Source organism: Scyliorhinus canicula, chromosome 9, assembly GCF_902713615.1.
Source record: "Scyliorhinus canicula chromosome 9, sScyCan1.1, whole genome shotgun sequence".
NCBI classification, from domain to species: domain Eukaryota; kingdom Metazoa; phylum Chordata; class Chondrichthyes; order Carcharhiniformes; family Scyliorhinidae; genus Scyliorhinus; species Scyliorhinus canicula.
Window position 1 is genome coordinate 100,925,015 of NC_052154.1, and position 27,368 is coordinate 100,952,382.

A 27,368-nucleotide genomic window follows, 5' to 3' on the forward strand; every position below is an offset into this window, starting at 1 on the left:
GACCTCACCGGTGCTCAAGGATGCTGCAAAGATATCTGTTAAGGCCTAAGCTATTTCGTCCCTCGCTTCCCTCAGTAACCTGGGATAGATACCATCCGGACCTGGGGACTTGTCCACCTTAATGCCTTTTAGAATACCCAAAACTTTCCCCTTCCTTATGCCGACTTGACCCAGAGTATTTAAACATCCATCCCTAGCCTCAACATTCGTCATGTCCCTCTCCTTGGTGAATACCGATGCAAAGTATTCATTAAGAATCTCACCCATTTCCTCTGACTCCACGCATAAATTCCCTCTTTTTTCTTTGAGTGGGCCAATCCTTTCTCCAGTTACCCTCCTGCTCCTTATATATGAACAAAAGGCTTTGGGATTTTCCTTAACCCTGTGAGCCAAAGATATTTCATGACCCCTTTTAGCCCTCTTTATTGCACGTTTGAGATTTGTCCTACTTTCCCGATATTCCTCCAAAGCTTCATCAGTTTTAAGTCGCCTCGATCTTATGTATGCTTCCTTTTTCATCTTAGCTAGTCTCACAATTCCACCCGTCATCCATGGTTCCCTAATCTTGCCATTTCTATCCCTCATTTTCACAGGGACATGTCTGTCCTGCACTCCAATCAACCTTTCCTTAAAAGACTCCCACATTTCAAATGTGGATTTACCCTTAAACAGCTGCTCCCAATCCACATTCCCTAGCTCCTGCCGAATTTTGTCATACTTGGCCTTTCCCCAAGTATATTTCCCCAAGGATATGTCCAGAACCAGGGGTCACAGACTGAGGATTCAGGGTAAACCATTTCGGACAGAGATGAGGAGATATTTCTTCACCCAAAGAGTGGTGAGCCTGTGGAATTTATTACCACAGGAAGTAGTTGATGCTAAAACATTGAATATATTCAAGTGGCGGCTAGATATAGCACTTGGGGAGAATGGGATCATAGGGTTTGGGGAGAAAGCAGGATTAGGCTATTGAGTTGGATCATCAGCCATGATTGTGATGAATGTCAGAGAAGGCTCAAAGGGCCAAAAGGCCTCCTCCTGCTCCTATCTTCTCTGTATCTATGTGTCTATGTACTTTCCTCACTCCTTTAGATAAGGTTAACTGCAACGTCTCCGCCAAACCTAAAAGTTTTGTTTGAGTCTCCCTTTGTAAACCACCCCGAGTAATCGCTTCCACACCCAGGAAGGTTTTTGCAACTGAAAGAGCCATCTCCAGTCATTCCCTATTTCAATTCCAAACCCTGAAATAATGCAATTGTTCCACATACACACACTTCTTTAAGTTCAATAACCCCTGTCGTGTGGTGTTATCATGGTTGTGTCACAAGGATTATCACTGGTATACAAGTGAATGTGAGAGTCAGGTGACCCCTGAGACTGGCTGGATGAAGCTGGAGAGAGGTTGCTTGTGCTTGATATTTCTGTTATTCACCCCATAGTTTCCCCAGAGTTAAAGTTAATAAATAATTTATAGCTTGAGGTACAAATGTTCTTGTAATATAAATTAGACCATCCAACAAGAACATGACATGGTACCAGTGAAATGGTATTAAACACTGAGAAAAAAATACTATCGGCCTGCCATGAGGTCCACAGAGATTTGAAGATTGTGCAGACTGCAGGAATGAACGGCATGGAGTCCTAGAATCTACCAATGAGTCTCAGGCTTCATTGTAATGTGAACAGCAACTGGAGTATGTTGAAACAATTTAATCTGTTTCCTACTGCATTAAATTTATATGATCAATCAGATTCGCGTAAGGTACCGATGTTCCTAACAGTAGCAGGGCCCTAAGCAATTGCTGTGCTTAAACGTTTAAATTTGCAAATGATGAAGATAATAAAAATGTGAACTAAGTCATTTGAGATTTGATGCATATTTTACCCCCAGAAAGAATTAAATTTATGAATGCTATGTGTTTAGATCATGTTTACAGAAGACAGAAGAGTCCATAGATCATTTGATCACTGATCTAAAGTTACAAGCTGAAACCTCTAATTTTTCTTCGGTAGATTCGTCCATGATTCGGGACCAGATTGTGTTTGGTGTAAATAAAAACAAACTGAGGGAATGGTAGCTGAGGGAATCGTAGCTATCTTTGGAACAAACAGTGAAGATTTGTCAGGCTCACCAACTAGCAGTACAGCATTTTCACTGTTTCCCATTAACAGTGGTGACTTCTTGGAAGAAAGCACTCTGGTTGCTGCCCTTTTTCCAAAAAGGCTGAAAACATGTGAAAAAAGGCAGGAAAGTACCGGCAGCTCCTGGCACACCAACAAACAGGACAAATAATTTTTGTGTAAAAGATGCAGTCAAAGGAGCAAATTAAGGTAGTGAGCAGCATTTGGCAAGTTTTATTTCAGAGGCAAAGGAAAAAAATCACTTTGCTCAGTATTGTTACTCTAAGCTCAACCTCAGTTCAGTCAGCACAGTGGAAGACACAGTCTCGAGTAATTAAACATTGTTTGTTGGAGTATAACAGAGAAGAAAAATCTTTTGGAGACATCAAAAAGTTCTCCAGCACTTAAAATAATGCAAACTGATACTCCATTTAAAATAAATGCAGTTGATGAGGACAACTGGCTGCTGCCACTTGAAGTGAATGGTACAGTGGTCCAATTGAAGTTCGACACTGATGCCAAAGCCAATTTAATCAGCATGAATGATTTTAAAAATTCAGCGATTAGAAGAAATCACAAAAAATCTTTGTCAGATTATAATGGTTCAAGCATTAAATGTTATGATGCTTGTGACCTGAGTGTGGTGGTGAAGAACACAGTTTATTCCGTCCCATTCTGTATTGTTTCCGAGGGCTTGGATTCATTGTTAGATAATCAGTCCTGCGAAGAATTAGGTCCAGTGCAGTTGGTATATAGTATCTATATGGATACCTGCCCTGTGCGTTGGGAAGGTCGGGCCATGAGCCGCGACAGTGACGGGGACAGGACGGGGACAGTGGACGTTGACGCACAGTCGACGGAGTCACCCAGAGCGGAACATTACATGGGCTGCGTGCGCCCTGCGCCAGGCCATGAGTGGGACCAGGACACACCGGACTTCCTAACAGACGATGACCTAGAGCTTGCGGCACTGCTGTCTCACACACCATCCACCATCGCAGAGACACTCACCTCGGGTCACGGTCTGGTGTGCACCACGCAGCAAAGTTGGTAGAGCAGGTGGAGTTCGGAGCAGCCGAGGGGATGGACGGTCGGAGGGCAGCCCAGGCCCAGCATCCAGCTGCCGCCCAAACGGTTCCCGGGTTCCTGGATGTACTTGACCCACCCGGACACCCGATGCATGTGGAAACCCAGGGACACAATAACGGGATGAGGGCCATCTTCTAGCAGCTGCAGACGCAGTTAGAGGAGTCAATCCGCGTCTAGGAGCAGGGAGTGGTGCCATTCATCGCAGCCACCCAGGCCGACACCGCACGGGTGGCATCCGCGGTGGATGCAATGGGTGAAACGGTTTTGACCATTGGTCGGGTTCTGCAAGGCATCGGGCTTCACGTGCAGGCGTCATCCGTGGCCCAGGAGAGGGCTGCCCTCTCACAGGCAGCCCTGTGCCAGAGCCAAAATGACATTGCCGCCGTGCTCCGGGCCCTGGCCGAGTCTCACCGGGCCATGGCCCAGTCCCAGCAGGCCATGGCACAGTCCCAGCAGTCAGTCGCGGAGAGCATCGACCGCCTGACGCACGTGCTGGATGGCGTAGCGCACTCACAGGTTGAGGTTGCACAGTCCCTGGCAGGAATGTCGCACTCCCTGGGCTCCGTCTCTGCGAACATTCGGACCCTGGTCGATACCGCTGCAGGCCTCCAAGACTGGCAGCGCCAGGTGTCGGTGGTGCGACGGGGCACGTCTCCAATCGCACTTCCGTCCCACAGTGAGGCCCGGGGTCCACCGGGATCCCCGAGGGAGGTGGTGGTTCTGGGGCCCGTCCCATTAACTCCATCACGGGGCATCCCTGAACACTCGGCCTCCCCCTGTTCTGTCCCTGGCGCATCTGGTGGGCAGCGGGCAGAGCAGGGTGGCACCACGTCATCCAGCATGCCCGCCGAGCAGCCTAGCCCATCGAGGCCGGGTCGCCCCAGGAAACGCGTGCCGATGGGGAGCCATTTCGCAAGGCGTGATTCTCAGCAGTCTGCCTGCAGTCCCGCTGTACCACCTGGGGACACACCTAGACGTAGTGGTAGGGCCCATAAGGCAAGGAAGTTGCACACATAGTAAGTTGGCACGGGTGCAGGGCACAGTTTAATTGTAGGGGCTAGGGCATCTGTATGTTACTTTCACAATTAAACTCACTGTTGCACTTAACTTATAAGACTCTGTGCTATGTCCGGTGCCACAGGGCTCGTGATGGTGACCGAGTGTCGCTGGGGTTGACAAGCGGTTCAACGCCGGTGCCGGGTGTGCAGTCCCTCCCCCTACCCCCACTCCCACAGTCGGACAATGTAGTCCTCGGCACTCCGACGCCAGCTATCCCACACGGGCACATGATGGAGTGTCCGTGACGAACGCAGTGACTACCGAGGTGGATGGTTCAGCTATTGCCGGGAGTCAGACTTTGTTGAACGAATCTGAGCTCACAGCTCATCGCAGATCGGGCTGTCATCATTCAACATGGCACTGATCACACCCGCTTACACAATCATCAATGTAGTGCTATACCGTAGTGCCGCAGTGGTAAGGTGATGTGGAATTGGTGCAGTGTACGCGGAGAGGGGTTGCGGAGGATGGTGGGGGCTGTGCGGTGCCCTTGTGCACGACTAACGATGCAAGTGGTAGTGTTCAGCGAACCCCTTCCATGTGGTGCGTGAACCTTGCGGCCACCAATGCATCGCGCGCCCGCTGTCCTCGACGGTGCCGTCATGCAGCCTCCTGGACATTACCAGCACCCGGGTTGTGTTTGTGTCCTGCGCCCCTCGCCCCACCCTGCTGCACGCCATCATACTCCACCTCCTCCTCCTCCTCTTCGTTAGCATTAGCACCGCTGCCATCGGCTTCTCCCTCCGACTCCTCCACCAGGGCATCTCCCCTCTGCATAGCAATGTTGTGCAGCACACGGCATACCACAACTATGCGACCGACCCTGTCAGGCTGGTACTGCAGGGCCCCTCCGTAGCGGTCCAGGCATCTGAATCGCATCTTCAGTAAGCCGAAGCACCGCTCCACCACCCCTGGTTGCTGCATGGGCCTCATTGTATAGGCTCTCCGCGTTGGTCTGAGGCCACCGTATTGGCGTCATCAGCCATGACCTCAACGGATAACCCCTGTCGCCCAGCAACCAGCCCCTCAGCTGGGGGGGTGCGTCCCTCGAACATCACGGGGATGAACGACTGCACAAGAATGTAGGCGTCATGCACACTCCCATGGAACCTTGCACACACGTGCATGATCCTCATGTGGGGGTCGCAGACCACCTGGATGTTCATGGAGTATGTGCCCTTTCTGTTAATGAACACTTCCCGGTTGTCTGCAGGTGGGCGCATTGGAACGAACCAGTAGCGTAGAGGTTTAGGGCCACCGTCATTTTGACGGATACCAGTATAGCATGTCCTCCTCCCGTTCCATGTGGTGCGAGGTGCGCCACGAGGTGGCAGATATGTGCGACCGCCTCCCTGCTGAACCGTAGTCTCCTCCTGCATGTGATGTCCGGTAGGGCCTCGAACGACATTCAGTCACGGTACATCCTAGGCTTTGATGGCCACCTGTGGCACCCTGGCTCCACCATCAGTGGCTCCTCCTCCTCCTCCCCCCCTATGCACTCCGATATCAGTGCCCGCATCCTGTGCCTTCCTCACCATTTGGGGGTCAATGTTCCCCTTGGCATCCCCCTGGACATACCGGCCATGAACGCCTGCGGCCTGCGCGGCGTCGACAGGCCACTCCGTGGCCATCCCCTCTGCTGCAGCAGCAGCCCCTGCATATGCATCCACTGTGGGCTGTCGCAGTCGACGCTGCTGGATGGCCAACTGCAGTGCAGCGGCTCCAACTACTGCGGTGAACATCGCTGTCTGGTTGGCATACATGGTGACCTGCAGAAGGGCGGTGGGGGGCAGAGAAACGACATGATACACGGAGGTTCTTCGACACCTCGGCAGCCGGCTGCCATGGGATAACTGTGTGCCCTGGTGGCCTGGTCGTGCTGCTGACACGCAGCCAGCCTAACCCATGGTCACTGTCTGCGTCCAACGGTCAGTTAACACCGTCCTCCTCACCGGCGCGCCAGTCGGCTCTGCCCATCAGCCACACGACAACTTGCGGGCGTGTCCTCGTCACCGTCCTGCCATGGCAGGGCGGCTGACATGTGGCATCCGCAGATGGACGACCCCCTCCCCCCATTGGCCACAGCGTTCTCGGGGAAGCCTTCCCCAGTCTGCAGAAACTCCGGGAGTGTCCGCTCACCTCCTCAGTGCTCAGCGTCAGCCAGCATGACTGGCTGATGACTGTATATAGCAGGTGTGAACGGTGACGGCGTGAACTGGGGTCACGCCATCGGGACTTCTGCCCATCCGGGCCAGAGAACAGCGGGGGTACAGGAGAATCGCCATTTTGGGTGTCTCGGGCGATTCTCCGGCTTGCGCCGCACGGAACCCGACGGGACCGATTTCGCCTCTTGGGAGAATCGCGGGAGCGCGTCGGACTGGCGTCGCGTGGAAAACTGGCGCGTCTGGCGATTCTCCCAACCGTTGCGGCCTCGGAGAATCACGCCCAAGGAGTTTCAAAACTTAACCATAGACAGCGAACACAAGCAGTTAGAAGAAGAGGACACCTTCCTGATAGCGACAGTCACTGAGGTTGTTCCAAAGGATTCAAGTGAGGAATTCACTACAACAAATGATCAGTCAGAGATGGACTGTAAATCTCAGTCTGAATGGCATAGAAACACCATTTTGCATTGATAGAGGTGCCGAAGCAAACATGATTTTGTGGAAGTCATTGCTGCAAGCAAACAAGACACGACCATAGGGAAGTCTAGGTGTCGACTGGTGGACTACAATGGGAACACGGTCATCACGGAATGTACATGTCATCTGGTGGTGAAAAATAGAGACATTGAAATGCCTCTAGACTTTGAGGTGGTCAATGATGAGCAGATATCGGCAATAGGTGTGCAAGCTTGTACAGCATTGGATCTAATCCAAAGAGTATATGCAACAGGTACGTCAATGGATGCAGAAGAAGAAGACTGGGAACATCTGTCCAGTGTATTCCTTGAACAAGAAGAAGACTGTGAAAGTCTGACCACTGTGTGTCGCACAAAAGACTACAGTGAGGAAATGAAGTGTGATGAACAACACTCAAAAGACTGAGAAAGTCTACATCAATCGCTTGCATCTAGTGAAGTAGCAATCACGAGAAGCATTCCAGTTGTGCAGAGTGTAAGTGAGACTGATGCATCTCAGCTCCACAGTCTGAAGGCTGAGAAGCAAAATGCACCAGTGAACAGGTCACATGTGAGCACAGCCGGGAGACAAAGCCTTTGAAGTTGAAGACTTTGTGGAACGTCAAGAGTTCAAAAGGAACTCATAGGGTTCGGAGGACACTGATGACAATAGTCAAGTCGTGATGCTTGTTGCACACAGACCAACACATAATCTTGCACACAGAACAAATGGCAAGCAGGTTTTGAGGGCAAGGAAAACACAAAAGTGACATCAGAGGCACGGAAAGAGACCGGTTCGACACAAATAATGGTTCAGACCAATAGAACTTTTAATTGCTTGGACTGATAACTTGGCACTGTAATGACACTGTAATGACAACACGGTGAAGACAGAGTCCATACTCCAAAATTTTGGACTGTAAAAAGTTTATAAACGTAAAAGAACACTGTTAGTCCATGCGTCAAACACATGTAACTGACATAACTCCTGATGTTTCTTATCATCTATCGTGATTGTACAGACAGGGTTTAGAGTGATAGGTTAGTGTCAGGCATGGTTATTAAGTGTTAGTACAGGACAATGAGTACATGGGTTATACTGCATCTCATGTGAATGATAGAAAAAAGTATTTTAATAATTTTTTTCTTTAGAAAAAAGAGGGGATGTGGTATTATTACATATGTCAGTAAGCTAAGGGTTAATATATGTACACAGAGAGCCACTAGAGGGAGCTAGTTTCAGAGGTATATGAGAGAGGACGCAAAGCCTTGTGGGACAGAAGGTTGGAGTAGGAGGCAGGAGCAGGAGCTGAGCTAGGAATACTGAAGGTAGTGAGAGAGCATGAGAGTAGTTAATGAGTTACCGAGTTAGATGAATATAGTTTCCGTGTGTTTAATCAACTGTTAGTTTTTTAGGGATAAGTGTTGAATCCAATTTCAGTGTTAGTTTACAAGACTTGTTGTTCTCTGATCAACACTAAACATCAAAACCAGGGGCTGGTTTAGCTCACTGGGCTAAATCGCTGGCTTTTAAAGCAGACCAAGCAGGCCAGCAGCACGGTTCGATTTCCATACAAGCCTCCCTGGGCAGGCGCCGGAATGTGGCGACTAGGGGCTTTTCACAGTAACTTCATTGAAGCCTACTCGTGACAATAAGAGATTTTCATTTTTTCATTTCAACCATGTGGTTAGAGCAAGGCAGAGAACAACACAGCGTAAAGCGTTTCCCGATGTCCCCAATGAGCTTCCCGCTCCGACCCAGCAGGAACATGCAAATAGCTCATTAGAGATGTTCAGCATCTAATTCACGGGCACCCGATTCATTTGCCAGTCAAAAGTCCCACTTGAGCAATTGGTGCAAGTCCGGAGAAATGTGGGTCTGTTATTCTCCCAATAATTGCCTCAAGGGTGCTGAATGAGGTCTTCCATGGGAGGAGGGGGTCGGGGGCTTCTGGTGGGCTGGAGGGACTCAGGTCAGAGATCTTCCCTGGATGAGGCTCATTTGGCTACTGTCCCCATCTGAAATCTTTTAAGCCTATTAAACAGTCACTCGATATCTAATAATAAAGTAAGTGTGTTCTCATCTGTACCCCAAACCCTTTAAAAAGTCTGTCAGTATGCCATGTTGATAGGCCTGTGGAATGAAGATAAAAGTAATCCCTTTAAAATGGTGGAAACTTTTGAAGTAGGTTTCTCACAGTCAATTACATTGCCCTTTAAAGCCTGTGTTGTATGCCTAAAAGGCAAAAAGCTTTGAACGGTATTGTTCACATTCAATTTCACACACAATTACCTGATAAGATTTTTTATTTTTTAAATAATTTTTATTCAAATTTTCAACATATTTTAACCAACAAAACCAACAAAAACAGAAGAAAAAGAGAAGTAACCCCCCCCCCCCCCAAATGCAGAAGCAATAAATTAACAAAAATAATTAACATGAGAACAAATACACATACCCAATAAAGGAAAAGAAAACAAGCCCGCCCATTCCCCCCCGGGTTGCTGCTGAAATTGACCATGCTCTAATGCTCCGCCAGAAAGTCTAGAAACGGTTGCCACCGACGGAAGAACCCTTGCACCGACCCCCTTTGGGAAAACCTGACCCTCTCCAGTTTGATAAACCCAGCCATATCATGGATCCAGGATTCCACGCCTGGGGGCCTCGCATCCTTCCACCGCAAAAGAATCCTGTGTCAGGCTACCAGGGACGCAAAGCCAGAATACCGGCCTCTTTCGCATCCTGCACTCCCGGCTCCGCTGCTACCCCAACAATTGCGAGCCCCCAGCCCGGTTCAACCCTGGAACCAATCACCCTTGACAGCCTCTCCGCGACGCCCCTCCAAAAGCCCTCCAGCGCAGGGCACACCCAAAACACGTGGGTGTGGTTTGCTGGGCTCCCAGAACACCTGACACATCTGTCCTTTCTCCCAAAGAACCGGTTCAGCCTAGCCCCAGTCATGCAGCACCATCGGGAAAGATGTCCCCCATCCACCTGATACCTGCCCTATGCAGCACCTTTAATTGAATTAAACAAAGCCTCACGCAGGAGGAGGAGGAGGAGGAATTCACCCTCCCCAGGGCATCCACCCACGTCCCCTCGTCGATCTCCTCTCCCAGCTCTTCCTCCCACTTACCTTTCAGCTCTTCCACCGAGGCCCCCTCCCCCTCCTGCATCACTTGGTAGATTGCCGAAATCCTCCCCTCACCGACCCACGTCCCTGAGAGCACCCTGTCCTGAACCCCCCTTGGCGGTAACAGTGGAAACTCCGCCACCTGCCGCCTGCCAAACGCCCTTACCTGCATGTATCTGAAGGTGTTCCCTGGGGGAAGGCCCAACCTTCCCTCCAACTCCTCTAGGGTTGCAAACTTCCCATCGGGAAAGAGGTCCCCCATCCGCCTGATACCTGCCCTGTGCCAGCTCAGAAACCCTCCGTCCATCCTCCCTGGTACAAACCGGTGGTTCCCCCGTATCGGGGACCAGACTGAAGCCTTCACCTCCCCCCTATGCCACCTCCACTGCCCCCAGATTTTGAGGGTAGCCGCCACCACCGGACTCGTAGTATATCTTGTTGGGAGGAGTGGCAACGACGCCGTCACCAGCGCCTCCAGGCTCGTGCCCACACAGGACGCCGCCTCCAGACTCTTCCATGCCGCCTCCTCCCCCTCCATCACCCACCTACGTATCATCGCCACGTTGGCGGCCCAGTAGTACCCACATAGGTTGGGTAACACCAACCTCCCCACATCCCTACCCCGCTCCAGGAACACCCTCCTCACCCTTGGGGTCTTCTGCGCCCACACAAACCTCAGAATACTCCTATTGACTCGCCTGAAGAAAGCCTTAGGAATCATGATAGGGAGGCACTGGAAGAGGGACAAAAACCTCAGGAGCACCGTCATTTGACAGACTGGACCCTGCCCGCTAGGGTGAGTGGCAACACATCCCACCTCCTAAAATCCTCCTCCATCTGCTCCACCAGCTTCGTAAAGTTGACCTGTGCAGGGCCCCCCAGCTCCTGGCAATCTGGACCCCCAGGTACCTGAAACTCCTCTTTGCCCTTTTCAGCGGGAGCTCCCCAATCCCTCTCTTCTGGTCCCCCCGATGCACTACGAACAGCTCACTCTTCCCCACGTTGAGCTTATACCCGGAGAAGTCCCCGAACTCCCCAAGAACCCTCATCACCTCCGGCATCCTCCCCACCGGGTCTGCCATGTACAACAATAGATCATCCGCCTATAACGACAGCCGATGCTCCTCTCCGCCCCCCCCCCCCCTCCCGCACTATCCCCCTCCAGTTCCTCGACTCCCTCAGCGCCATGGGCAGGGGTTCGATCACCAGCGCAAACAGCAGGGGAGACAGGGGCACCCCTGCCTCGCCCCCCGGTAGTCGAAAATTCTCCAACCTCCTCCCATTCGTAACCACACTTGCCACCGGGGCCTCATACAGCAGCCTAACCCACCTAATAAATTCCTCTCCAAACCCAAACCTTTTCAACACCTCCCAAAGGTATCCCCACTCCACCCTATCAAAGGCCTTCTCCGCATCCATCGCCGCCACTATCTCCGCCACTCCATCCACTGCCGGCATCATTATAACATTCAGAAGCCTCCGTACATTAACATTCAACTGCCTCCCCTTCACAAAACCCGTTTGATCCTCGTGTCTGACCTCGTGTCTGACCTGTCCTCCACCCTCCTGGCCAATATCTTTGATAGCAGTTTCGCATCCACATTCAGGAGCGAAATCGGTCTATATGACCCGCACTGAAGGGGATCCTTATCCCGCTTCAGGATCAGTGAGATCAGCGCTCTCGACATCGTCGGGGGCGAAGCCCCCCCCTCCCTTGCCTCATTTAAAGGTCCTCACTAGCAGCAGGCCCAGCAGGTCTGAGAACCTCTTATAGAATTCAACCGGGAACCCATCGGGCCCTGGTGCCTTCCCCGTCTGCATGCTCCCCATCACGTTAACCAGCTCCTCCAGCCCAACTGGTGCCCCCAACTCCCCCCCCCCCCCCACCTGCTCCTCCTCCGCTCTCAGAAACCTTTGCTTGCCCAGAAAGCGATCCATCCCTCCCTCCTCCATTGGGGGCACTGACCGGTATAGTTCCTCATAAAAAGTCCTAAACACCCCGTTGATGCCCCTCGCACTTTATACCAGACTCCCTCCTCCATCCTTAACTCCCCCTATCTCCCTAGCTGCTTCCCGCTTCCGGAGCTGGTGTGCCAGCATCCGACTCGCCTTTTCCCCATATTCATATACCGCACCCTGCGCCCTCCTCCACTGTGCCTCCGCCTTCCTGGTGGTCACTAGATCGAACATCGCTTGGAGGCTACGACGCTTCCTCAACAGCCCTTCCTCTGGGACCTCCGCGTGCCTCCTGTCCACCCTCACCATCTCTTCCACTAGCCTCTCCCTCTCTCTCTTCTCACCCCTCTCCCTATGTGCCCTGATGGAGATCAGCTCCCCCCTAACCACCGCCTTCAGCGCCTCCCAGACCACCCCCACCTGCACCTCCCCGTTATCGTTAATTTCTAGGTACCCCTCTATACACCTCCGGACCCGCCCGCACACCTCCTCGTCCGACAGCAGCCCCACCTCTAACCGCCACATCGGACGTTGGTCCCTCCCCTCCCCCAACTCAAGGTCTACCCAACGGAGCGTGGTCTGAAATGACTATCGCCGAGTATTCCGCACCTTCCACCCTCGGAATCAACGCCCTGCTCAAAACAAGAAAGTAAATCCGGGAGTAAGCCTTGTGAACATGGGAGAGGAACAAGAATTCCCTAACCCCCGGCCTCATGAATCTCCAAGGATCCACCCCTCCCATCTGGTCCATGAACCCCCTCAGCACTGATAAGATTTTTGATTGACAGGTCAATCAAAAGGAGCTGGTTAACACGATGGGGAGCATGCAGACGGGGAAGGCACCAGTTTCAAAGGGGCTATTTGGATTGTTAATTTATATAGTTCGGCAAGGGCCCATTAACTCAGGGGAGCAGCTGCTTACCCAACCACAGTTTTTTTTATGAGGCTGCCTCTTTGTTCTCAAGTGCTTCCTAGAAAGAGCAGGGGCTGCACTCACAGTCAATTACCACTCCATCAGCCTACTCTCAATCATCAGTAAAGTGATGGAAGGAGTTATCAACAATACTACCACACAGCATTTACTCTTCAATACCCTGCTCAATGACACTCAGTTGGTTTCCGTTAGTGTCACTCAGCTCCTGACCTCATTACAGCCTTGGTTTAAACATAGACAAAAGAGCTGAACGCCAGAGGTGAGGTGAGAGACTGATTGCCTTTGACAGCATTTGACCAAGTATGGCATCAAGGAGCCCTCGCAAAATTCAAGTCAATGGGAATCAGCGGGAAAACTCTCTGCTGGTTGGAGTCATAACTGAAACAAAGGAAGATGGTTGTGATGATTGGAGGTCAATCTTTCCAGCTCCAGCGCATCACTGCAGGAGTTCTTCAGAGTAGTGTCCTCGCCCAAACATCTTCAAGTGCTTCATTAATGACCTTCCTTCCATCATAAGGTTAGAAGTAGGGATGTTTGCTGATGACTGCACGTTCAGTCCCATTTACACATCAGATGCGGAAGCAGTCCATATCCAATACAGCAAAACCTGGACAATATCCAGGCTTGGGCTGATAAGTAACAAGTAACATTCAAGTGCCAGGCAATGATCAGCTTCAACAAAAGAGGATCGAACCATCACACCCCTTGACATTCAATGGGATGACCATCTCTGAATCCCCCACAATCAACATCCTGGAGGTTACCATTGACCAGAAATTGAACTGGACTAACCATAAAATACTGTGGTTACGTATAGGTCAAAGGCTAGGGATCCTGCGGTGAGCAATTCACTTCCTGACTCCCCAAAGCCTGTCCACTATCTACAAAGCACAAATCAATAATGTAATGGAATACTCTCCATTTGCCTGGATGAATGCAGTTCCAACAGCACTCAAGAAACCCAACACCATTAAGGACAAAGCAGTCAACTTGATTGCTACCCCTTCCACAAACATTCAATCCCTCCACCACTGATGAACAGTGGCAGCATTGTGTACCATTGAAAAGATGCACTGCAGAAACTCACAAAGGTTCCAGAGGCAGCATATTCCAAGCCCAAGAGCATTGCCATCTGGAAGGAAAAATGCAGCAAATACCTGGGAACACCACAACACGGAGGTAACCTCTAAGACATCCACTATCCTGACATGGAAATATCCCGCAGTTTCTTTACTGTCGCTGTGTCAAAATCTGTAGAATTCCCTCCCTAACATCATTGTTGGTGTCCCTACACTTCAGGAACTGTCAATTGTATATTAGTTGTGTTTTATTATATACAGGTGGGCCCTTAACACATCCATTCTGGATTTCCTTAATTAAACCTAAGTTACTATTATTTGTCCCAAATATTGTTTCAAGAAACTTCCCCAACAATAAAATTAAACAGACTCCCTGCAGTTGCAACTTTACAGTCCTCTTGCTCCCCGAGTTTAAGCAAGATTGAAAAATCACAGCCAATGACTCCACAATCTCTACTGTCACTTTCCTCTGTTCAACGTATCCATTTAAAACCCTTTAATTAAATCCTTTCACCATGACCTGTGCAGCATCTTCTTCCTTGGCAAAAACAGATGTAAGGTATTCATTTAATACCTTAATAAATGCCCCAAATCTCCTTTTTGTTTCCTAATCAGTTCATCTCTTCCTTTTAACACCCTTTTACTTTTTATATTCCTATAGGAGATATTTGGATTCAGTTCTATATTAGCTGCCTGTTGGATTCCTTTAAAGTATTAGCTAAAATGATTCTTGAAAATTAATGAATTTGTAGAAATATGAGGAAGTTATAATTGTTTGAATACTGTCCATGGCGGCCTCAAATGTTACAAGTAATGTACTACAAGTTCTGATGTGAAGGTATATTCGGCAAGATTGAAACAATATCGTAGCTGAGACCCGACGTGACATAAGGAGTTTGAACGTGGGACAAAAGTCATGGGACAGTTAATTAATTTGGAGTCATTGATTAATGTCTAATTAACCAATTGCCTGTTAAGTGACTGACACTGTCCTGAACGAATCAAGGGGGTCTCAGCTGAGAATTAGAACCAATTAAACTAAGTAAGGGGCTAAACCAAATAAGGATTTCCTTAAGAATGTGAGTCGTCTAACTGATCAGCAGAGAAAATTATAGCCGTCGGAGAATAAACATTTCAACAAAAGCCTTTGTTCAAATAACATTTAATTTTGTAAATCTGGGGCTGGTTTAGCTAGCCTAAATAGCTGGCTTGTAATGCAGAAGAAGGCAGCAGCGCGGGTTCAATTCCTGTACCGGCCTCCCCGAACATGCGTCGGAATGTGGCAATTAGGGGCTTTTCACTGAAGCCTACTTGTGACAATAAGCGATTATCATTATTAAATCTGAAGTCACTTTTACATTGAAGTTTTTTTTTCTACTTGTTGGTGCTTTGAGGACATTTCGAGAGACATGGAAAAAGCATTTTCCAGTTAATTTCGTGTGAATGTACCAAAATGTGTTTTTAAGAAATAAACTTTGCTTGCGTTCATTCAACCGGACTATGAGCGAGGGAACAGGACAAATCTTACTCTGCCCGTCTTTTAGTTGCTTGAGCATTTCTCTTTGAACCTATGTATTCAGCTAATGTTGCCAATGAATGTATTTGAACCAGAGTTTCTTACCAGCCACGCTAAATTCATTATAATCTGGAATACCGTTGAAATCACCACACAAGCCACACGTTTTATTTTGATGTTGATCACCAAGTGCAACCTGTGGAAATAAAACATGGAATAAGAACTTAGTTTTTAATAAGTATTTTTAGATGTCTACTCCTAGGCAGAAATGTACTTCAAATAGTTTAGAGAGATCAATTTTGATAATAATATTGGCGACATTCCCCGTTTGGGAGACTAAGAATCGACACCAGGACTGAATTGCATGTGGTTCGCGTTCCCGTTAGGGGGACTATTTCTGAAGCAATTCAGGACAAGCTAATGGGCCAGCATTCTGCCCATGTGAGTCTAGAGCAATTTTCATTCCTGCCAGCATCGGATTCACTGGGGCCAGAATTGGTGCTGGACAGCTTGACAAGCTGGAGCTGCTTATAAGTACTCCACTCCCCAGAGACTCAGATTTCAGCCAAGAGGATGGCTCCATGAAGTGCAACACCACGTTTCACGGACACGGGGTTCAAGAGATTATTGGATGCAGTGGAGGAGAGGTGGGACACCCTCTTCCCCAGGTGGGCAGGAGGCTATCTCCCGTAGACATAAACCGGACCTCGGCAGAGGTGGCCGAGGCTCTTAGCACGGTGAGCCGCACCAGGCGGACAGTGCCACAAGAAAACGATTGGCCTATTTAGGGCGGCTCAAGTGAGCTACTCTGTTCTCCCAGCATCATTCCTCTCCTTCACTCCTCACATCACCTCTCCCTCTCCCCGAGAGATCAACCAAAATCCACCTGCCTGCACCTCCCTTAAATCCCACCCTCTTCCAAACACCAACACCTGTATGTCCTCTTTGGCCAACTGCCTTGCACACACATGTCACAAGCTACAGACTCTCTATATAATTCGCTACCATGCATCTCACAATGTCATTTATGTGTCCCCTAGGAAAAGATGGCCCAAGCAGAAAGGAATGGGAGAAGACCGAAGGGGGCATCCCAGTGTCTGGGCTCACACCTCCACCGATCAGAAGGCAATGCCATTATCAAGGTCGGTGGAGGAAGGGCTAACTCCAAGGCAGAGGTCGGCATGCAACAATCAAGTGAGCACCTAAGTCAAAATGATGTCCCTGTAGCAAGTGAGTCATCCCTCTCCCACAGACCACTCCTTCCCAAGATCCACTGTAAATTCTATGATTCTATGATTCTATATGTGTCTTGTCTTTTGTCTTGCAGGTTTAACAACAAACCATATCAGCCCATTTGGGGTATCTCACCCCAAAGAATCATGGCTGAGGACATGGAGACTATTGGCCAGACTCTGACAGACCTGGACGAGTCACGGAGGGAAATGACCGAGGCTCAAAGGAACATGACTCACTCGTTAAGGCATGTGACCCAGTCTCTGCTCCATGGTTGACGGCATTGAGACCCTGGTTGCGACGAGAGCGGCCCTGCAGGACTGGCTGTGCAGGTGAAGGTGAAAGCTTCGGAGCTCACTCTGGTCTCACCTCCGTCCCACCAGGGAGCCCGGATTCATAGGACAAAACATAGAACATAGAATATACAGTGCAGAAGGAGACCATTTGGCCCATCGAGTCTGCACTGACCCACTTAAATCCTCACTTCCACCCTATCCCCATAATCCAATAACCCCTCCTAACCTTTTTGGTCACTCAGGGCAATTTATCATGGCCAATCCACCTAACCTGCACGTCTTTGGACTGTGGGAGGAAACTAAAACACCCAGAGGAAACCCACGCAAACATGGGGAGAACGTGCAGACTCCGCACAGACAGTGACCCAGCGGGGAATCAAACCTGGGACCCTGGCGCTGTGAAGCCACAGTGCTAGGCTGCCCCTAAATCGTACCATTAAGCAGCCCGAGGGAGGAGGAAGTGATGGGGCCAGTGTTGATGACTCCCGCAGGAGATGTGCTGGAACACCTCAGCATTTTTAAATCCCACCCCACTGTCCCACCTGATACTTGTGCATCTGATGGTCAGCGGGCAGAACAGGGTGGCACCGCGTCAGCTATGAAACCCGGAGAGCAGGCTAGGCCTATCCAGGTCGTCCAGAGGACCACCGCTAAATGCATTTCAGGTCAGAAATACAAAGCAGGCCTCCTCCATGTCTGATGTGCTGTCTGGGGTCATGCCTAGAATGAGCTGTAGGTTACCTAAAATAAGGATGTTCAATACCAGTTAAGTTGGCAGGGTGCAGAGCACGATTTATATGTAGGGGTCAGGGCACAAAATGCATTCAGCAGTTATTAGACACCTTTTCACCAACATTCCGACCTGCCTCAATCCTCTTGTCTGAAAGGTGTGAGGCTCGGTGTAGAGAGTTTCCCAACTGAGGGATGTGTGGGAGTTTGGTGGTGTGGGTGTGGATGTTGGAGGATGGCACCCGGCAAGTTCCCCAGGACAATTGAACATTTCACATTGGGTCATCCTCAGGGGTGGCAGGGAACGGGGCACGAGTGTGAGAGTGCCTTTTCGGACAGTTTACACAGTATCACATCACGGCTCACAATCTCCATGACCGCAAGTACCCCACCCCGAAGAATTTATATGGGCCCATGAAATGGAATTGCCATCACACATGCATGGATCACCCGGACAGACAGTGGAATGTGATCCTGAAGGCAGCAGTCAGACCTTGTCAAACAATGAGGAACACATCTCACAGTGAGCCACCATAATCGTCCGTTCCATGGACAATACCCGCTAATACTGCCTGCCCGGGGCCAACACCCTGCAGTGATGCTGGTAGGACCCTCCGAGAGGAGAGGAGCTGGGGTGGAAATGGAGTGAAGTGCGGAGGAATAGGAGAGGATGTGAGTGGCTATGAGGAATGGAGCACTACTTGGAAGTGTGTGGAGGAGAAAAAAAGTAAGGAGAGGTGGGACAGGGAGGCAGAGTTGCCAGTGGCCAGGCTTCTTAGTTGGCAAATCCAGAGATTATGAAGTTTTCCCATGTGTGGTAGCCCTGGAACGCACGTTGGAGGACCTGCTGTGCTGATGCAACACTCAGAGATACTCTTGGTTCTGACATGGATGTTGTTTTCGCTGTGTAGGTTTGCGGCCTCCGGATAGGCATCATTAGCCAAGAACTCAGCAAATAACACTTGTTGCCCAAGAGCCAACCCCTCACTCTTTTTTTTAATATAATCGCTTATTGTCACAAGTAGGCTTCAAATGAAGTTACTGTGAAAAGCCCCTAGTCGCCACATTCCGGCGCCTGTTCGGGGAGGCTGGTACGGGAATTGAACCATGCTGCTGGCCTACCTTGATCTGCTTTCAAAGCCAGCAATTTAGCCCTGTGCTAAACTGGGTGTTTATTACTGCAGTGATGTCAGAGAATGGGTGGAGCTGGGCTGTCTGTCAGCTTTTTACTTTCGCTTCAGGCTTTTTTGTTGCAGGGTGGGTTTGGTTTCATTTTCATTTTGGAGAATCTACAATCACAGCAGGATGTGTGTCAATCTCTGTAGCTGGTCTGATTAGTATGTCCGTGGACGACACCAAGATTAGTGGAGTGGCAGATAGTGTTGAGGATTGTCAGAGGATACAGCAGGACATAATCAGGTTGGAGACTTGGGCAGAGAAATGACAAATGGAGTTTAATCCAGACATATGTGAGGTAATAAATTTTAGTAGGTCAGTTAACAGTCTGTTACGTCCCCAACCTGGCTGGAAAAATGCATCCAACTGGCTTATCTACCTGCAGTCAGAAAATCAAAGTTAAATTGAATTCAGAATCTGCAATGTATGAACCCACATGGATAATGAGCTAAACAATCAACTGGAATGGAGAACTGCCCTTGTTGCCCGTGAACTTAGGCACTTCAACATTGACGTCGCTGCCCTACAAGAGACCCAAAAAGCAGGTAAAGGGCAGCTGAGGGAAGGTGGCAGTGGTTACACCTTCATCTGGAGAGGAAAACTCGAGGATCAGCCCAGGACATCCAAGAACAAATGCGTTAATCGACTCTGGGTGCTCCCTGTCGGCATCAACAAGCTCATGACCCTCTGTCTACAACTCGTTCCTCATGGCCCTCTGTCTAGATACTTGCTAAGAACCAGCAGGCAACATTCCAGGAGTGCTTATGCCCCAAACTTTGATGCCAATGATAAGTCCAAAGAAGTCTTCTACTCCACTCTGGTCACCATACTCTCCAATATTCCGAAGTCCTTGGGGGCTCCAACCCCAGGTTTGGAAAGGACTCGCAAATCTAGAAAGGAACCATCAGAAATGAAGGAGATGGGAATTCTCGACGGAGTTCTCTTGCTCGTCAAATGCACAGAACACCAGTTTGCCACCTTTCTGGCAAAAACGCAAGTTCATGACTTCCTGGAGACATCCAAGATCAAAAGACTAACACATCATCGACTTAATCATCATCCGATCCAAAAGGATGCCCTCCATTTTCGTCAAAGTAATGGCCAGTGTAATGACTGCTGGACAGACCACCGGCTTATCCACTCCTCTGTTTCCATCAAAGCCCACCAGAAGCAGTAGAAAATGAAAAAAAACAGCTCAGAAAATATTTTAACATTGAGCACCTTCAAGAGCCAAGCATGCGAGTGAACGTCAACAATGTCTTCTACAAAATCTCCAACGTGTCCATTCTAATGGAGTGGAGGAAAACTGGAAAGGGCTGAAGACAGCCATCATCATAATCTGTGAAGAAACCATTGGCTACAAGACCAGTAAACAAGAGTGGCTTGACGAGAATGATCACACCATCCAAGACTTCATCGACAAGAAGAGGAAAGCTGTCCACACCCGACAAGACAGCATAACCAGCAAAGAAAATAGGAGAGCTCATCAATTAGCCATGGTGGAGGTACTAAGAGCTAAGGAAATCAAGAACCAATGGTGGACTGAGAAATCTGAGGAACTGCAACTCCTCGCTGACAAGCATGAGACCCGGGCTTCTTCAGTGCCACCAACGCAATATATGGACCTAATGCCCTCGGCCTCCAACCAGCAGGGTGTAAGGACGGAACCCTCTTGAGTGACAGTGAAAATATCGGCCTTCGATGGAGAGAACACTTCAAAGAACTCCAAAACCATGATACAACTATACATGAGGATGTATTTGAGGAAATCCCCAACTTCCCATCAATGATGATCTTGGACTCCCCTCAAGTGTCCCCAAAGTCGAAGCCGCCATTAAACACATGAAGAATGGAAAAACCGCAGGAGAATCCCAGAAGAAATTTTCAACCTTGGAGGAGGAGATAACCCATCATCTCCATCATCTGTTGCTGAAAATCTGGGACAGAGAAGAAATTCCTGCCAACCTCAGGAATACCATCATCACCATCATCTTCAAGGACCAAGGAAATCTCCCTCCTCTCCATCGCTGGGAAGATCATCACTCAGATCCTCCTTACCCACCTTCCTCCAGTCTCTGGAATCCTTCCAGTAACCCAGTGTGGCTTTCGACCAAACTATGGAACACTCAACATGATTTTCACTCCTTGGCAACTTCAAGAGAAATGACAATAGCAATATCTACCACTCTACCTGGCCTTCATCAATCTGGCCAAGGCATTGGAATCAGTCAATCAGGAACTGCTATGAAAGACCCTTTCAAAGGCCAGCTGTCCAGATAAATTAATCAACATTCTCCAACTCCTCCATGACAAGATGTCGGCCACAGTCCTCACCGACGGAATTGAAACAAAAATCTTAGAGGTCAAGACTGGACTCAAACAGGGATGTGTCATCACCCCCACCCTTTTCTCTATCTTCATCACCAGCATCCTTCACCTTGTCAAGAACAAACTTCCCAGTGGATTGGGCATCGACAACAGGATGGACAGAAAACTTTTCAACTTCACCCAGTTGAAATCCAACAAGAAAACAACACTGACATCGCTTGTGGAGCAGTATGTAGATGACATTACCATCTCCACTCTCTCAGAAGATAATCCCCAAGTCATGTTGAGACCTTTGCAGATGCATAACAAAGATTTAGTCTCAGGCTCAACCTCAAGGAGACTGAAGTCCTTTACCAACCCATCCGAGGCCAAGATCCGGTCTCTCCCTCCATTAAGATCAACGGAGAAATCCTCCCAAATATGGAACATTTCCCATACCAGGGGAGACACCTGTCCTCTTGAGGCTGACACTGATGCAGAGATCCAACATTATATCCAATCCGCAAGTGAATGCCTCCTTCGAACGCCCAAGAACAAAAATCTTTGATGACTGTGATACCTGTACTGACACCAAGATCCTCATGTCCAAGGCGGTCGTCCTCCCAACTCTTCTATATAAATCAGAAACTTGGACTATGTACAGATGCGACCTCAAGGCCCTGGAGAGGTACCATCAAAGATGTCTGAGATGGATTCTCCACATCAGCTGGGAGGACAGGTGTACTAACATCCATGTCCTTGAAGGAGCCAAGGGCACCAGCATCAAGGCCATGATCATCGGAAATCAATGAGCCAGTCATGTGCTTTGGATGTCAGGGTCCTGACTCCAAAGCAAATCATCGTTCCCAAGAAGAGGACAAAAGAAGCACTTCAAAGACAGCCTGAAGGCTTACCTTAAGAAATGCAACTTTAATGTACACGCCTTAGAGACCTTTGCTCAGAAGAGACCTCCTTGGAGGAACCTCCTGATTAAAGGTACACAATTCATCGAGGCCACCCAATAGCAAGAGAAGGCCCTCAGAAAGGAATACCATCGATCTAGAGTCCAAGGACCTATCCCGCCTCCCAGAAACACCTGCCAAGTGTGCAGTCGAAGGTGTGGCTCTTGGATCGGCTTCATCAGCCGTGCAACAACCCACAAAACCCAAGACCAGTATAATGGAGTTTCTTAGGTGGACAATCATACTCGATAGTGAGTGATCGTCGAAGAGAGTACAAAAGAGGTTGATTGGGATTATTGAGACTAATCATTTCAGCTCCAGAACATCATTGCAGGAGTTCCTTAGGGTAGAGTCCTCAGCCCAATCATCTTCAGATACTTTCTCAATGATCTGACTTCCATCATAAGGTCAATTGTGGGGATGTTCACTAATGATTGCACAATGTTTAGCATGATTTAGGTACTGAAACTGGTCCGACACGTGGACAGTAACATTCACGCCACCCAAGTGTAAGACAATGACCATCTCCAACAAGAATCTTTCAAGTGCCCCTGGACTTTCAATGACATTATCATCGCTGAATCCTACACTATCAACAGCCTAGAGGTTACCATTGATCAGAAACCTAACTGGACTAGCCATATAAGCACTGTGCTTACAAGAATGGGTCAGAGGCTAGGAATCCTGTGGCATGTCATTCATCTTCTGAATCCCAAGTCACTCAGCCATCTACATGGCACAAGTTAGGAATGTGATGGAATACTCTCCACTTGTCTGGATCAGTGCAGTGTATTATTCCTTGTATCTGAATAAAGCTCGTAGTCTTACAGTTGAAGTAGAAGCTTTATTGTGTGAGTTTGTTCTCTCTCCAGCGCTTATACTACATTACATCTGAGCTGCCTGCCGGTGTCCTGCTCACCAGCTGCCGTTCCTGTGAAGAGTGCCTCTGACTTCCTGTTTGTCTATATTTACACATCTCCCATGCTCCCTCTAGTGATTGCTTAGTTGTAGTGCATTTACATTGACCCCTTGCACATATCTACAGATATGCAGATCACTACATCCCCCATTTTTCTTTTACAAATTTTCTGTACAACAGTGTTAAAGAAAATGGTACAAAACAGTTAGATTAATTATGATATGTATATCTGTACAAGTTGTGATGATATTGGTTATGATACAAAGCCAATTAATATTTATGAGTCCAGTCTTAATAAAAACATTTATGAGTCCAAACTTAATGAATATGTTCAGTTGAGATTTTTTTTCTGCTGTCGATGTGGTCATATTGATATTGTAATTTATTTGTGAACGTCGTCAGTGTTCTTGTTTTTAAGTAACCAAGAAGTCATCAGGAGGTGTTTGAATGGTTGAACCACTGATGTTGACTGACATGGACATTTTTCTGTGCTTGTGGTATCGATTTAGTGTGTCATCTGCCTTGAAAGCTGGAGCAAATATGAATTTTTGAGATTCGTTGTCATGCCATGACATGTTGTCATTGTTTTTTAGTGTGCTGTTGCATTGTCCTTCATGTGCAGAGTTGTACCATGTTGTGCATGTCGTTTCATTGTTGTTGTTTCTGTCTTTGTTGTTTTTGTTGTTGTTCTTGTTGTTTTAGTGCATGCTTGTTGTTTCTGTTTTTGTTGTTTTCGTTGCTGTTCTTGTTGTTTTTGTCATGCTTGTTGTTATCTTTGTTCAGCTTCTTGTTGTTTTTGTTGTTGTTCTTATAGTTTTTGTGCTTGTAGTTTTTGTTGTTGTTCTTGTTGTGCTTCTTGTTGTTTTTGTTGTTGCTGTTGTTGTTCTTGTTTCTGTTGTGCTTCTTGTGGTTTTTGTAGTTCTTGTTGAGCTCAATGACTGATTTGTGTGGATAATTTGTGTCACTCTCAAAATTATTGGTGTCGGTGTCCTTTGTGGTATCTGATGTTTCATTGAGTGTTTCTTCTTGAGGATTGTGAGAATGATCTAATGTTGCATTGATCTTGGTGACGTCAGTCATTTGTGGTGGATTTGATACTTCCTCTTTGCTTCCTTGGTGCTCCTCTTCTGGAGTCATTTCTGGTTCATTTGAATCATCTTTGGTTTCTAGGTGCTCCTCTTCTGGAGTCAAAATCTTCAAGATTTCATTTTCTTCTGGGTAGTTTAGAGTAGATGAGGTTTTAATTGATGTGGTCTCACTGGACTCATGTGTAGCCCTACTCTGATTGTTGAGTGCCTCTGTACAGACAAGCTAGGATCTGTCAGTCTCATTGTGATCTTTCACATCTTGTATGTCGATTGTGATCACATTGTCACTTGTCTCACATACATTGGGGAGACTTACATTGTCTTCTTGTTGATTATGTATTCTGGGTAGACTTTCGTAGTCTGCTTCTGGTTGCTCAGACACGATGGGTAGACCTTCATGTTCTTGATCATGCATAGCGTTCACTATGGAGTGTTTAATTGCTTCCATTTTGGAGTCTGTCTGCAAGCTCTCTGTGGAGGCTTGCGTCGCTCTCTGTCTGGAGTCGTGCTGTGTTCTCTCGGTGGACTCGATCTGTGCTCTCTCAATGGAGTCGGTCAGTACTCTATGTGTGGCGCCATGTTCTTCTTGGGTATTTGGCAGGTGGTTGTCATCCACGATGCATCAACGATCTGCCATTGCATCATGGTATTGGATTCAGCTACCATGAGTAGAGTTGTGTTGAGCTTTTAGACCGTGTCGCCGATGCTTTTACGATCATATCCTAACCACTCAGCCATGGCTTGAATAGTACCAAGCAGGCCAGCAGCACGGTTCGATTCCCGTACCAGCCTCCCCGGACAGGTGCCGGAACGTGGCAACCAGGGGCTTTTCACAGTAACTTTATTGAAGCCTACTCATGACAATAAGCGATTTTCATTTCATTTCATTCTTTGATAAACAAATCATCTTCTGGTGTTTTGGATTTGTTATTGTTCTCGTCATTGCTAATTAACAAATCATCTGCTTTAGCTCAAAATTTGTTTATTTGCTCTTCACTTTTTATGCTGCAAATTGCTAGTTCCGGGGTGCTGCGGAAGTTATTTTCAACTGTTGGTTGAAGTTCAGGCAATGTGGTGCCTTGTGAGGTTAAATTCTTGAGTTTTGTGCCTTTATGAGTCTTGTTTGTGATTTTCGGGCATTTCCCCTTGAGTGGGCATGGTCTGAATCATGACGCTTGTGATGTAAAGCGTAGGAATTGATTGCGCATGCGCAAATCGATTTTCCTTTACTGCACGCTTTTTCATAAGCTGCACATGCGTGGTTTGCGCATGCGCAGATCCATTTTTGAACTGTGTGCTCTTTTAGTTTAATTGCGCAAGCGCGCCTTGCGCATGCGCAAAACGATCTGCACGCAAAACGATCTGCACGCAAAACTTCTTTTTTCGATTGCGCATGCGTAGCTGCGATTTCCTGTGCATGTGCAGACCCAGATTTGCGTCTTTTGTCCCCGGGTAGTTTAAAATGTGCTCAGATGCCATTTGTTCCCCAGGCACTTTAAAATGTACTCAGATGCCATTTTAGCTTATTTAGACCCCTGGGGAAGAAGTTTCTCGGTGTTCTTTCTAGGTAAACACATAATGTTACTTTTTTCTTGCGATCTGCACTTTTCAATCGCGATTTCCAGCGTTAAACCTTTCTGTTCTGGTAATAATTGTTTGAGTTTCGCATCACTCATTCCCTGTGCAATTTGGTCTCCAAGCACTGAATGTCTTGAAGCAGCATTGATACTGGTGTGACAGTGATCTTCAAATTTTCTGAGCATGACTTCTAATTTAGTGTTATCTTCACCTTTCACCAATTTAAAGCAGTTCTAGATTTCTCTAGCTTCATGTCCTGCTAGGAGCAATGCTATATATGAGGCTGATTTAGCTCACTAGGCTAAATCGCTGGCTTTTAAAGCAGACCAAGCAGGCCAGCAGCATGGTTCGATTCCCGTATCAGCCTCCCCGGACAGGCGCCGGAATGTGGCGACTAGGGGCTTTTCACAGTAACTTCACTGAAGCCTACTCGTGACAATAAGCGGTTTTCATTTTTTCATTTTCATTTTTGTTTCTTCAGAGGCTGTTCTCAAATCATTAGCTATGATATATATTTCGAACATTTGTTTAAAACTTTTCCATCGATGATTACCGTTTTGTTTTCAGCTGCGGTGGAGTTCCAACGAGTTTAATTGAATCAGCGAAGTATCCTCACATCAAATGTCCAGTACGAGTTTTTTAGTCATTTTGATCTTTCGTTGTCTGCATCTTGTGTAATCTTCTAGTAAGCATTCTGAAGTCTCCTGGTACCATGTATTATTTCTTGTGTCTGAATAAAGCCCGTAGTCTTAGAGTTGAAGTAGATGCTTTATCGTGTGAGTTCGTTCTCTCTCCAGTTCTTATACTATGTTACATCTGAGCTGCCTGTCTGTGTCCTGCTCACCAGCTGTCGTTCCTGTGAAGAGTGCCTCTGACTTCCTGTCTATCTATATTTATGCGCATTTACATTGACCCCTTGTCTGTATATATATATATGTATGTATGTATGTATGTATGTATGTATATATATATATATGTATGTATATATATATATATTATATACAGATATGCAGATCACTACATGCAGCTCCAACAATACTCAAGAAGCTTGACACCATCCAGCAGCCCGCCTGCCTGGTCTCAGGGCTGGTTTAGCTCAGTGGGCTAAGACAGCTGGTTTGTAATGCTGAACAAGGCCAGAAGCACGGGTTCAATTCCCGTACCAGCTGAGAATTCTGAATTCTCCCTGTGTACCCGAACAAACATTGGAATGTAGCAACTAGGTGCTTTTCACAGTAACTTCACTGCAGTGTTAATGTAAGTCTACTTGTGATAATAAAAAGATTATTGTTATTATTACCTGAGCTGGTACTTTCTCTACCACAGATACACAAGGGGCAGCAGTGTGTTCCATTTACAAAATGCACTGCAGCCCCCTTGAAAGCACCTTCAAAACCAACAACCATGACAATCTCCAAGGACAAGGCAGCAGATACATGGAAATACCACCGCTGGGAGTTCCCCTCTAAGCCAATCGCCCATCCTGACTTGGAAATATATCACCATTCCTGTACTGTCACCGGGTCAAAATCCTGGATTTCCCTCCCCAACAGCAATGTGGCTGCACTTATA

General features: G+C 47.9%; 1 protein-coding gene across 1 annotated transcript in view; it reads right to left on the reverse strand.

Annotated features, from left to right (window-relative positions):
- Nucleotides 1-27,368, reverse strand: part of LOC119970922 (mucin-6-like) — a 415,844-nt gene that overhangs the window by 361,099 nt on the left and 27,377 nt on the right. The window contains exon 4 of the mRNA XM_038806032.1: nt 15,614-15,704. Coding sequence (XP_038661960.1) covers nt 15,614-15,704 — 91 coding nt within the window. The remainder of the gene's footprint in view (nt 1-15,613; nt 15,705-27,368) is intronic.